At 35.4% G+C, this 13399-nt stretch overlaps 1 protein-coding gene across 1 annotated transcript; it reads left to right on the top strand.

Moving 5' to 3' along the window:
* Positions 1-8601: 8601 nt before the first annotated feature.
* Positions 8602-9389, top strand: Fln (flightin). Its single transcript, XM_078190528.1, has 2 exons — positions 8602-8822; positions 9146-9389. The coding sequence occupies exons 1-2, from the start codon at positions 8602-8604 to the stop codon at positions 9387-9389; spliced, it is 465 nt and encodes a 154-aa protein (XP_078046654.1).
* The last annotated feature ends 4010 nt before the right edge of the window (positions 9390-13399 follow it).

The following is a 13399-nucleotide window of genomic DNA, read 5'->3' on the forward strand; positions in this document are numbered from 1 at the left end:
CGCGAAGCTGTAAATCTGTACAATAAAACTATTAATTGCATTCCGCATCGACGTTAGAGCATTTATCATGTTTTAATGAAAAGCATTTTGTTACACGATAGACGCGCCACCCTTCGACAAAACACGCGTATTTAAGACTAATTCTTACGAAACCGGCAATGAAATTCAATCCCACGGAATTTCGAATTTATTAACAGGTCGCTTGTGTAACAGGTGATTCGTGGAAAGTTTTAAAACAGTTTCAGGTAGCATCTACATTAAATAATGACGAAGCTCGTCACATAAATTCTCTTTTCGATTTTAAGTTTCGAAAACGATTAAACCAACTCATGTTCGTCGATCCTCGATTCAGGGGTCAGCGAGAAAAATTTCTCACGAAAAAATAAATCATTGTAAACATCGACGTTGCTTTAAATAAGTTTCTCGACTGTTACCGAAACTTCACCTAACGCCTCTTACGTTTAATCGCCATTGTTCGATCGTTCTCTTTGTCCTCCTTTCGATTGGAATCGTCTCGTGTCCAATGTCGATCAAATTTTTTTATAATAAATATACTAGCCAGTGTAATACGAAGGGAGAATCGTATGCGGGACAAGCGATGCGATCGAACGTGCCAGAGAATCCGATCGTCAGTTCCGGTACTTAGTGTCTGGTTTTTTCACGATGCACAAGGACGCGTACTTAATTTTACAATTACGAAGGAAAGTAAAATGTTCGGTTTAAGAACGCGACTAGGGAAACCGATCAATCACAGCAGGGTCAAAAACGAATTCTCTCCAATCGGGTTCCCTTGGGGAGGGGGGTAGGGTGGGGGGAACATAGAAAGCCCCCTATACGAGGCATTGAAATTTAACCGTACACTGTATTTTTGGAAGAATGTTTGTATATCGCTTTTAAATACGTGTAAACGAGTCCGCAGATATATTTCAATGTTCCGCATTTGTATCGCGACAACGCTATCGTATCTGTAATTAGAGGGAAGAAACGTGTCCAATGCCTTTGTCGATCGGTTTGTGTTCGATGCTGCCCCGCATAGTTGGTCCGCCCGAATTTATTCGAACTCCGTAATGTCGTTATCATTATGCGCGACGACCGTTCGTAGGATTTCAATTTTGATTGTCCGATTGCATCGCGACCGGACAATTATTAATTGTTTTAATTAATAGGTAAACACTTGTTCCTCTCGAAGACATCCAGACGAAGACATACCTTCTGTTGGTTAAGGGGTTACATATTTTTCAACGATTCGGAAGCAAGAACAATTTGAACAATTTGAACAATTTGAACATCGTTTCGCGTATAGAATTGTTTGCAATACGAGTTGAAAGTTCGAACGAAATATCGTGTCACTATTCCGAAGACATCTAAAAGTGTTGAAAACAATTAGATCTCGCTTTTACAAAGATACGAAACCCTTTAACCATACTAATTTGCTCAGGTATACCACACACATATCATCCGATTCTTGTTTCGCAAAACGAAAAATTCTTTTCCGAGAAACGAAATCGCGCCTCGACCTTTTATCCAATGTCCAACGGATTCCTTAGCGGCTTAAGAATGTTAATAAAAATATTTTTGATACGATCAATTGTACTTTTATGTTCTCCAATGAATTTAACGAATAACAATGATGGACGGGCGTTTCGAGGAAGCGAAGAAACGTAGAGAATCTGTTGCTTCTCGGAATGTCTCGTCCGCGTGGCTCCCGGTTCGATCGAGAACAGAGGCGGACCGTTATGTGTCGGTGATTAAAAAAGAAAATAAAGAAAGATAAGAAACTCGTACGTGTCTGATATCGTTGTCAATAAATATTTTTATAACGCTTCGCGGTAATTCGTGTCGATGACATTGCTCGCTAGGGGAATTTCGCCAATCGACTTGCCAAACGCAATAGAGTATTATAGAGAAAGTAAGCTTCGTGTAACGGATATTCAAGAATATTTCCAACTTGTAACCAATTCAACGCTATCGGCAAATATTTTAGAAGGCTCGTAGACGTAGTTGATAATTGTTTAGGGGGAGGAAAAGAAAAAGCAAGAAGTGGTATCGAGCACCAACGATCGATAAAAATAATTGACTGAACAAGTGCAGTTTCCAATCCATCGAATTCCTTTGCTATACGCTATGCTATACATATATACATACATATATGCAATGTAATCTTCAATGTATTATTGACGTGTTTCGCGTAACAAATAATTAACGACGGAGACATTGTTTGGCTACTCTCGGGACGGCAGTGAACGATTCCAAAATCATCGATACATACCCATTCCATTGACACATCAATCTTTCATATTTATTTAGTTAGATAGAATTTCGAAGTGGTAAACGCGGATTGGCTTGATTCAATAATATACAATTTTTTAAAAATTAACTATTACAAAACTAACATTCTGATACGTTTCAAGTCTTCCGGAACTATTTTTCATTCCTCACAGTAAAATAATATGCAATAATTTTTACTAAAAAAAAGGATCAGTTTTTGTTATGTAGCTATCAGTTTTCGTATACTTTCTTGGCAAAATTTCATATAAGAAATTTTCCATGTTGATCGAATTTGAAACTTTAAGTGAACAATTTGTATAAAACTGTTACTGTATCTTATCAAGCGACACGTGAAAGAAAAGACATATAAATCACCGAGTGCAAAGGGTTGCGAGTACTTAATTCGGAACCGACGAAATGATTTGCGGCGACGTAAGTATTCGTTCCCACAGGGGCGACGGTGGCGCGCGCGCAAACTTTTTCGCGACTCGGACGTCCGGTGTAGAAGGCGCGAACGCGATTAACCCTGATCACGTTTCAGTGACTATAATCGGACAACGAGTTTTAGCGGGAACGTACAATTTACTCGAACGGCTGTGAATAAATTACGAACAGTTTTTTCACCGTTATCGAATCCTCTCGTTGATCGTTTCGTTTCGAGCAGCGTGCAACAGAAAATTCCATCGACGTAGTTTACAGCGGGCCGCATTAACCCTTTGACTACTGTTGGCGCCTATTGGCGTCCGACACATGTTGGTTTCCCGGTACCGTAGACGCCAATAGGCGTCAAGATCAAATTTCCACCCCGTTTATTATTAAATCTGATTAATTATATATTGTGCAATATTTATGTTATATATTGTAAAAAATCTTAATATTATTCTTCACTTCAAACAATATTGGTTTAATGTAACAGAATTCAATATTTTAAATATTTTAATATACTTCCTCAGAAATGCATGTCTAACGAAAAACTACGGCCGTGCCAAAGTCTGCCGTAGCCAAAGGGTTAAAGGAACGGACACCGTCGTATTGGTCGTCGTATTCACACCACGATTGATCATAAATCGAACGATCAATTTATTTCCATCGCTGAACAGTTCGTGCCAATTGTTTTTAGTCGATTAATTAAATACGAGTAAGCGATGCCAGGATAAGGATATTGTTGCGTCGATATCTCGCGATTGTTGTACATATTACGGCACGTAGAATAGAAAGATTTGTACGTTTATATTTTTTAAACGACGCGCCCAAGTCGTCGGCGTTGAATCGCGCGAAGCGTGCTCGATGGTTAACCATTTTAAACGACTTATCGGATACAGAATATCTCAAGATATCTCAAGATATCACATTTCGAGATAGAACAATATAATATAATATGAACAATTTTCTTGAACAATTATTTTTATTATTATGTCTTCTGCAACATGTTATTTTCCATGTCTGCTGCGAGCTAGTCTGTTAAATACAATCGTTCATTCAAATATTTAAACAACTTCTGAAACGAAGCAATATGTTCGAAATCTAAGTTTCTATCGTCTTTTAACTTTTATATTTAAATTTAGAATGAACATGATATATAATAAAAAATGCTAAAAATCGCAGTGCTTTTCTGGCTCTCATAAATTAAATAAATAAAATCTTGAATAAGAAGAATCGTTTCGTTGAGCACGCTCCGCGAAACGCAGCAACGTTGAGATTTGCGCGCGCGCGCAATGAAATCCGCACGTAGAGGACGTAAAAATTAAGTGAACAATTTTCGTTTGTAAATACACAATTTTGATACCAGCTGCGAGGACGGCCGACCGCGGGATGGTTTCGCGAATTCGAAGTCCCCTGTAATCGCTGTAATTATAATAATAATAATAATATTATATAATTTTATTATATAATAATAAAATTCGCTGTAATTCGCGAAACCATCCGCCCTATACTTGTCGTAACGATATTATGAGGTACACCGATGTATGGTAACAACCATGATATAGCGGGGTCCTGAAGTTAAAGAATCGAACATTCGATTAATGTTCATAAACACATTGTTAACGCGTAACTTTTGCGCGCGGCCATGGCCGAGACATTTCCGTTTCCTGTTTTTCTTTACGTTTCCTCTTCGTCAATGTTAATTCACGCATGCGCAATTTACTGTTCCGTCGATCTCGCGATCGTGTTATATCGTGGCTGGTACTGTATCCGAAAGAATTGTACAGCGTGCAACGTCACGGAGAGACACGGGTTGTCTCTTAAAATAACAAAAAGGAAAAAGAAAATTCAAATATACGTGCATAATAAAAGCGGTTCTTCCAAGAAAACAATTGTTATTTCTTCCCAAGTCTTTTCCAAACTGTTGAAAGTTCCAGCGATTTATTTTGACTCTTTGGGGCACAGTGGGATTAAAAATGTCCTACTTTTTTTTATGTATTCCACGGCACGGTGGGACATTTTTAGTCCCACCTCGAAATCTTGCGGTAGCTGCATCTGCATAGGTACATATATATTTTGTCTTATGTTGTACCGACCAATTACTTGACCAATTGTTATAGATGGAAGGTTTATTGCGCTAATTTGTTTTCTTAGTTTCATGTGTTTTAACAGGTGCCATTCATAAACCTGGCATTTATAAATGTGGCATGGTGGAACTATTTGAGCCTCATCCAATAACAACAAATTAAATAAATTATTACTATTTTCTTATGTTTTTACATGATACTATACCTTTGTTAATAAAAATATATCAATCTTGTTTCATTTAAAATCCGATAAAATTCCTGCGCAACATGGGTCTATTTCTCATCTGAAATCCCGTGCCTCAAAGAGTTAATCGCTTTTTAAAACTACCGAGGGATTAAGCGTTTGCACTCGGTTAATGATTGTAGGCGTCGGTGAAAATCGTTGTGTCTCGAATATATTCTGGAGGAGATTATCAGAACCAGGTAAAAGGTAAAGAAAAATTCTACAAATCGTTATATTTAAAATATAAAATACTGTATTGTTAAATGTATATTTGTTATCAAATACTGTTTTAAAGACAAAGTTTAAGAATCCGTGAAGAAAATGATTTTATTTCAGCATCGAAGAATTATATAATTATATAATCATATAATTATAAATATATACATTTTCAAATCTAAACCTCATTGTTATAAAAATTATTTTGCAATGTAATAGAATAATTGCAATGGTGCCTCAGGGTCACCATTCGAGTGCAAAGGGTTAATAATACGATCTGTAATATTATACTCGTTAATATTAACGATTTTCGATAAGCGTGCAAACATTTAGACATCGTTCACATAAAACGCGACACGGTACGATTATCATTCGGTCACGATAGTTCCTAAACGAGTTCCATGAAGAACAAGCCCGCAACGAGCAAGTTTCTTCCCTTTCTGTCTAATGAAAAATCGACGGTCAGAATTCATGCAGCAGCCTTTTAGAAACTAAACCAGGGTACGGTGTCAATGATTCTATTACGAAATAAAGTTGCATCGAGCCGATACGTACTTCAAGTTTTTGTAGCATGCTAGCTATAAATAAATAAAAGTTATCACGCGCGTCATATTTGTTATGATTGCCGAACTGTAAAATTAGCGCGACCGCTTGCGCGCAGCGCAATTAAAGTGCATTTCAGAGGAATGTTCTTATATCGTTTTAACAAAAAAAAATATTTATGTTCTATGTAATTATTCTAAAACAGCAACGTTAATTTGTCAATCAATGATTCGTTTCTATAGAACGAAGCTCTGCGAAAAATTAAGCGGCGATCAACGATTCAAATTTTACTGTCAATACGTTCATCGCAATTAATGATTATTGAAAAAATTATTTTACAGTGTCTTTATATTTACAATAAATTCAACTTGGAATTTACTTGTTAGAGGTAACTCACTTGATTTTCGATCGCGTTTAATAATCTGTATTTGAATAAAATTAGTTTCTCTTAAATTTCCTTGTACATTGTTTATTAAAAATAAAAAAATGACATTGTTTTTAATCAAATGGTAGGCTACTCAAAAATCTCGAAAAATATGACTTACAAAAGTGAACAACGGTTTTCGTGTAATGCCGAGAATCGCAACGACGCTATTTAGAATAAACTAAGAAAGAAATCGACGTAATCGAGAATAGCGTTTAAAGAAAAAAGAAAACCGGTAAAAATAGACGTCGAATGTTAGGAACGTAGAATACGAGACAAGAAGGTGGTGACCCTAAACTTTGCTACTGAACGGTGTACGTGTCCCGTCGTAACATTGGCTAATGAATCGACATGTGTGCTAAGTACCTTATTGCCCTCTGTGGTAACAATTGATTACGATTGCCGCTTGCCAAAAAATCCCCGCTCCGGCCGCGCTCGGCCGGCGAGGGAGGAGGGGGGGGGGCGTCGTTTTACTTAAGGGGGAAGACCGGAGGAAAATCTTATAAGCTAAAATAAAAGCGAAACAAGGCAAGGTTCGCCCGAGTATTTTTTTTGCAGTCTGAGGTAGTGGCTTGACGTGTGGCCATCGCATTACAGGTACCCGCCATGTTGCTACGTCCAGAACGCGTCTAACAGGCGTTACAAATAACGAAACGATGTCCGTCGGGGCGTGACACTGAATAACAATTGCTGTGAAATTAACTGGGAAATAGTCGATAACAGTGACAAGTGAAATTGGTGATTGTTCGAAAGTGACGCGGCTATTATTTCTTTTCAACCTAATCATTCTATTCGCTGACGACTGTACACGATTGGTTAATGTATCCTGTATTTATTTACTTATTTGTTTATTGAAGCGTTTGTTTAATCAGAATTAGTGACCACTTGTGCGATTGCAGTCTGTAGGGTTACACGTGAATGTGATATTTCTTCTTGATTTCTGAGATCAATGTTTGTTTGTTGGTCGAATTTTACATTCATAATTCTGAAAACTATCGTACGGTTTGTATGGCAATGAAAATTAAGTATCATTGAAAGTGACGTAAAAGAGAAGAGGCGATGGCGACTTCGATCATCGAGGACATTTTTTTAAGGACGATTTCGCCATTCAAAATTCGATCATTAACGACGCGATGTTTTGTAAATTTTTAACGCGAACGAGGGAAACGTCGAATAAGCTGCGACGACTTTCGGACGCCATTGGTTTATGAAATGGTTGTACGCATGTAGAACGAATTCGATCAAGCTACAAATACTAATCGATGTCACAATCAAACAGTTTGTTGTGTCTTAAGGTGACCCGTTTCTCTTTGTTAAATATATCTCATTAGCTAAATATATCGATCGAGAGTAATAGCTGCGAGTTTCGCGTGAAACGAAAGTTCCTCGGCGTCCGATATTCCTAGCAATTAGGATCGTTGAACAAAAAGAGATTAGGGACATTCTGCATCGGTGTAATTGCAGCAAGAAGAACTGAGATAGAAATATTTTTACACGATCTCTGAGATACCTGAGTTTTGAATTGATTATATCATATCGTTCTTGAATATGGATGTTAAATTTCAAGCCAAATTTTAATAACAATATTCAAATATAAATGTAACTTCCAGTGTTGATTTAATGCAAATACGATTTAAACGGTTCGAATATTGTAAATTATTTTCGATGAATTTTCAACTTCAAATCAGTTATTTATATTAATAATGTATATTAATAATTAGTATTCATTCATCTCAAATCAGCATTAACATGATTTTAATCGGAACGTCAGGTTTGACATTGATAACTATTGACATTAGATAACTAAAAGCATGACCCGAATTCTTTAAAGAAAGCGTCCGATGATTAAAATACCAGGTCTCTTTTACCTCATTCAAGCATATTTTTATAATATCAATGCATTTCAATGTAGGGAAAAATTGAATTAACAGAAATGTAACGTAATTTTGTTTGGCGCATGTGTGCATATACTATATTGTTACAAATCGTAAATTATTTCTATTTACACAATTGTTAACATATAAATTATGATTTTTCCTGGGAAATGTTTAAAGAAAGAAGTCAAAGCCATTACCTAAATTATCATAAATAAATTAGCTGAAATGTCAAGTCTTATTATTATCCATAGATTTAGATTGTGTTACTATCTATCACCGAGTTGCAATTAACAATCCTATAATTAATAAAATCTTATTCGAATATTCGGAAGATTAATCGAATAAAACTTTATTCGAATTTTTGAAATAAAATTTCATTCGAATTTTTGAAATAAAATTTTATTCGGATAATGCTCAATCGTGTCTCCTAACAGGTTAACATTAAACGGAGTTCCACCGCATCGTTTAATCCCAAAAAAGACTTTACGTGCGATGCGTGTGAATTTTCAGGCCCTTTTATCTTTGGATCCCTGAAGCAATATGTGGGCAGACGACGAAGCAGCGCCATGGGACATGGACGACACCCCCGCAGAGGGGGCCGCCGAAGAAGGAGCAGCAGCTGAGGGTGCAGCGGAAGGGGGTGCCGCGGCTGCGCCCGCAGAAAAGCCAAAAATTAAATTATTAAAACTCGAACCACCACATTACAATCATCATTGGGTTCGTCCTCTCTTTCTAAATTACGATTACCTTTACTTGTATAGGTAAGTTGCCGAATCGTATTGAAATATTAATTCCGAGATCAGAAAGGCTCGTGTCAGTCACTCGTTAACACTTTAATTTATATAAAATAGAAATTATTAGCATTCATGGCAAAATTGTGAAGCTGAAATATGAAATTGTAAAGACATATGATAATTTTTATAATAGTGTTTTATGACTTATAAAATGACTTATAATTACTTATTTATGATTTATAAAAGTCATTAATATTTATCGTTATTCAATTTCTATTTCTTCGAAAAAGTCATAGAAGAAAATGAGATATAATTTTCAGTGTTTGAAAATTTTGTGTTGTTTGTTTCAGACAAAATTACTATAACGACGTAATCGATTATCTGAACCAAAGACAAAAGGGATTGTTCCGTGAACCGCCGCGGGCCCAAGAGTGGGCCGAACGCGCCATGAGGACCTACGACGAAAGGAATTTAGACAGAAGCCACAAACGGTCCGCGGACATGAAGGAGATAATCAACATGCGACACGAGCCTAGATACTACAGTTACCACACGAGGGCGTACTATAGCTTGAAATACCAACCGATTCTGTAAATATAATTTTGATAAAAGCGAACATGAACCGATGTGAGAACATTAACCGCGGCCATAGGTTTTTTAGACTCTCGTTGTAGCACGCTTCGATTTATAATCCCCCGATTGATTCGTACCTCTCTGTTTAACTATAAATTCGAAACATAACCAACAAAAATAGAAATACTTCGCTGAACGATATAATTTATTTTACAATAATTAAATTACCTTCATGTAACTTCGCCAATTTCTTGTCACAGCGAAGGATATTCATTGTAACGTAACGAATAAAAAATTTTGTGATTCTTCTCTATTTTCGACGACGAAATACATTTCAAAAACGCAATAAATGTGCGCGCGTATTGTGTACCGCCGCTGTAAAAATATACTTCCATTTCTGAACCGTCAGTTTGACTCTTATTAATTAACGACGCCCTGCTTTTGATTATTAGACTTCCTTATGCAGAACAGTAGTTAATAAGTCAGTCATAAGTAATATAAATAAAATGAAAACGTGTCTCCCCCTTTTTAATAACTATAGTAAGTTGAAAGTAATGTAACACTGTCCTTAAATTCTACCTTTGCAATTTTGTTGTTAACTTTCTCGTTTCTGTCAGAAATACATGGAGGTATTCCCTTGGTGCGACGTTTAAAAATCTTTTTAAAAATCTTGTTTTCGTCGATTATAATATATTCTTCACATGAAGCTTAAGCACGAATATATAAATAATATCTGAATAAAAATGAATACACGGGGTGTCGATCGAAATTATTGTAACTCCGGCAAACGAGGGGTTTCTAAGGTTATTTTAGTATAAATAATAGTATAACTTTTTCCTTAGCGACAATGCAATTCTTTGTTTATGAATTATTAACAAAAAAAGACAGTGGCCAATGAGCATTAAACAGTGACTCTTAAAAATTACCACATCGGTGGAATTTCTCGTTTATCATGTATCCATGCACACTAGAAAATTAAAGCTGATACGATTAAACTACTTACTAAAATTATTACTGTCACGTAGTAAACAAAATTCGGAAGATTCACGCTACAGGACTTGTTCGTTCCTTCGAACGCGGCTCGGAGCCTGAACGTAAACCTCCACCTTCCGTCGCGCCCCTAAACGAAGTATAGTTCGGTGGCTTGACTTCGCTGCAGTTGAAATTTCCCTCGCTCTAACATTTTTCGTTAATAACTAATTAAACAAATCTGCGGATTGTATTTTCATCGAGGAAGCTATCAGGAGCGTCTCGTTTCTCGGAGCTACATTAACTTTGATACGCTCTGTATAAAATATAATATTCGAAAATATTTTTGCCAGAGAATTGCCAGGCAACAGGTAGAACAATTTTGAGGCGTCGATGCCAAAACGAGATTAACGTTATGGCTAATGGCATTGTAGTATTGGCTCTGTTGTTAAGATATGAACAATTCAAAGTCTTTCGAAGTTATGGCAGCCGGCCAATAACCATGCGTATGAGTCAGCCCAATAAGAGCGCGGTCAGTGACGTACCATATGGCAGACGCATTCGCGTTGTCTCGAAGTTTTCCGAGCTTGGATCGAATGCACGTGATATTTTCTTTAAAAGTTACGCAAACTGTTGCACGGCATTAAATCTGTTCGCTTAGCAGGATTCAAGTTGACAGATGACGACGACTGTCACGTTCCACCGAGGGTATTCACTCTGTAAAGACAATCGGAGCAACAGTCGCGTACGAAGCGGATGCCGGGCCAGTTCTAATTCACAATACAAATTGTCTTATATATTATGTAAAAGAAGTTCTCGGTGCTTGTAAATAAATTACAGAACTTGTAGGGATCTGTCGGTCACATATCTGTATGTCACATATTTTATTAGGGTAGCGGAATCGGTTATTATGAGGTGACCAATTGCTGCGCCTTTGGATCCTTTTGGGTATGATTAATTTTATATTAAAAGATACATTTTATAGATCTCGGTAACTTACATTAATACTGAAAATTTTACTTAAATCGTGCGAAGTTATCACGATCTGTTAACATTTAAAATTCTTGAAAATAGCAGCTTCTTTCGAATCTCAATTAGAGAACCGATAATTTGGATATATTTCAATGAGTGCAACTAATTTTTTTTTATATAAATTTGAATTATAATAGATTTTAAATATAGAATTATAATAGATTTTTAATATCTTAAATTGCAATTGATTTAATTGAAGAAGGAAATGTTAATTCTGTAGCATAGTGGGAGGAAAATGTGGGAGTCTGAGACATACCAAACGACATGACTCGTTTCTAATTTTTCCTTTCGCAATTACTAATATTAGTGGAACATTTCTGCGTGACATATTATAAACTTCTTTACTGAAGAAAGTTCAACTAAATCCAATTTTGTCATTATTACGCGACAATATATATTAGCCGCTTTTTAGTAAAAATAAAAATAGAGGCAGGGTACAATTTCGTTTAAGATATAAGTTCACATAACCTTAAAGTCACGTGATAGGTATCTATTTTATATTCTAATTTATTTTTATATTTTCATGGTTGCAAGGATGAAAAATAAGATTTTATTCCACATTGCAGGTAACATCCATTAATTTGTCATGCAGACCTTTCACTGCTATTAATAAGAAATTTCGGCGAAGATGTAAAATGCTCGGATTGTTCATGACAGCGAAAATAATGCGTGCAGTCAGGTCGAGTGATTCATGAACCACAATATCTTTCGATTGCGACGTAGAAATTTTCGCAACCAGTTTTTAGTGTCTTCGAAAATATCACCTGTAAAGACACACCGGTACTAAATTGGAAATTGAACAATAAAGAATTACACCATTCATAATTCACGAAAATAATGAAATAATTGGTTCTCGTTTATATATAATCGTAGATTATTCGTACCATATATGTGCGCGGCCATCGCTTGATTCTGATGAAAATAGGTATGGACAACGACATACGTAGGTACAGAATTTGTTATTCAATACCGAAGTTGCGACAAAAATACATTTCTAAATCCAGCTGAAATCCGAGAAAATTGCATCAGAATGTAACACAAAAGTGTGTAATTTGCAAAATCGAGTATTCATTACTTTCGTTAATTCGGCTAACATATTTTAATAAAAATGTTATAACAATAATTATTTTATTTTAATTATCATTCAATTCTAATATCTTTTTAATAATGTTTATTATTATCCTTCACAGTTTTTGCTCTGAAAATTAATCTTTTCGTAGATCACGTTCATCTGTTTGCACACAAAATTAACACATTCACAATAAAACTTGCGAAAACTGTATTTTATAAAGTGTTTAAATTTCGTATAAATTTTATTACAGACAATGAAAAATATGAACATTTTTAATCGTAGAAGGATGTAATTTATTCGTAAAAAAGAAAGATCTTCAAAAGGATTCATATGGAGATTCGTTCGTCATGAAAAGGTAAATGCAATTTGCAAAAGGATTAATTTCGAGCGTAAAACCTCCATTGTTTCCCACGTATCTGTACGATGAAATGAACTTCCAATTGTTTCGATATAATATTCAACTTTGTTCATTTTAAGCAATCTTTATGTTACTAAATCTGGTCGTATTCCATCCTTAACTGATACAATGATTTTCAGAAAAATGCTTGATATACTAACGTATTGATAGACTCCAAATGAAAGAAGGTAAAATTATAAAGAATTCTATTTCAGAATTGAAATTGAAATTGAAAATATTTCTAGTAAAATTTCACAACAACGTTATAAATTTTTAATATCAGTTATAATAAATTTTTATGATAAATGTGAATTTTAATGTATTTTTAATAGAAATTTAAATGTAAATTTTAAATTGTAATAAATTTTTATTAGAAATTTAAATTATGATCACTTTTCAGCGAAATTAATTTTCAGCTAAAATGGCAAATGAAAATCCGCAGACTAATTGGCGTGAACGGCGTGGCTAAATCGATTGTTAAAGTCACGGCGCGATTTCTGTACGTTACAGTTCATCCCATAAGACCCGGACATCGCTTATGAACAAATCAGTAGGAATTAC

This window comes from Augochlora pura, chromosome 9 (assembly GCF_028453695.1).
Source record: "Augochlora pura isolate Apur16 chromosome 9, APUR_v2.2.1, whole genome shotgun sequence".
NCBI classification, from domain to species: Eukaryota; Metazoa; Arthropoda; class Insecta; order Hymenoptera; family Halictidae; genus Augochlora; species Augochlora pura.

Coding starts and splice junctions, on each gene's coding strand:
- Fln (XM_078190528.1), top strand. CDS start 8,602: ATGTGGGCAGACGACGAAGCAGCGCCATGGGACATGGACGACACCCCC. Junction 8,823..9,145: donor GATTACCTTTACTTGTATAG/GTAAGTTGCCGA, acceptor TGTTTGTTTCAG/ACAAAATTACTATAACGACG.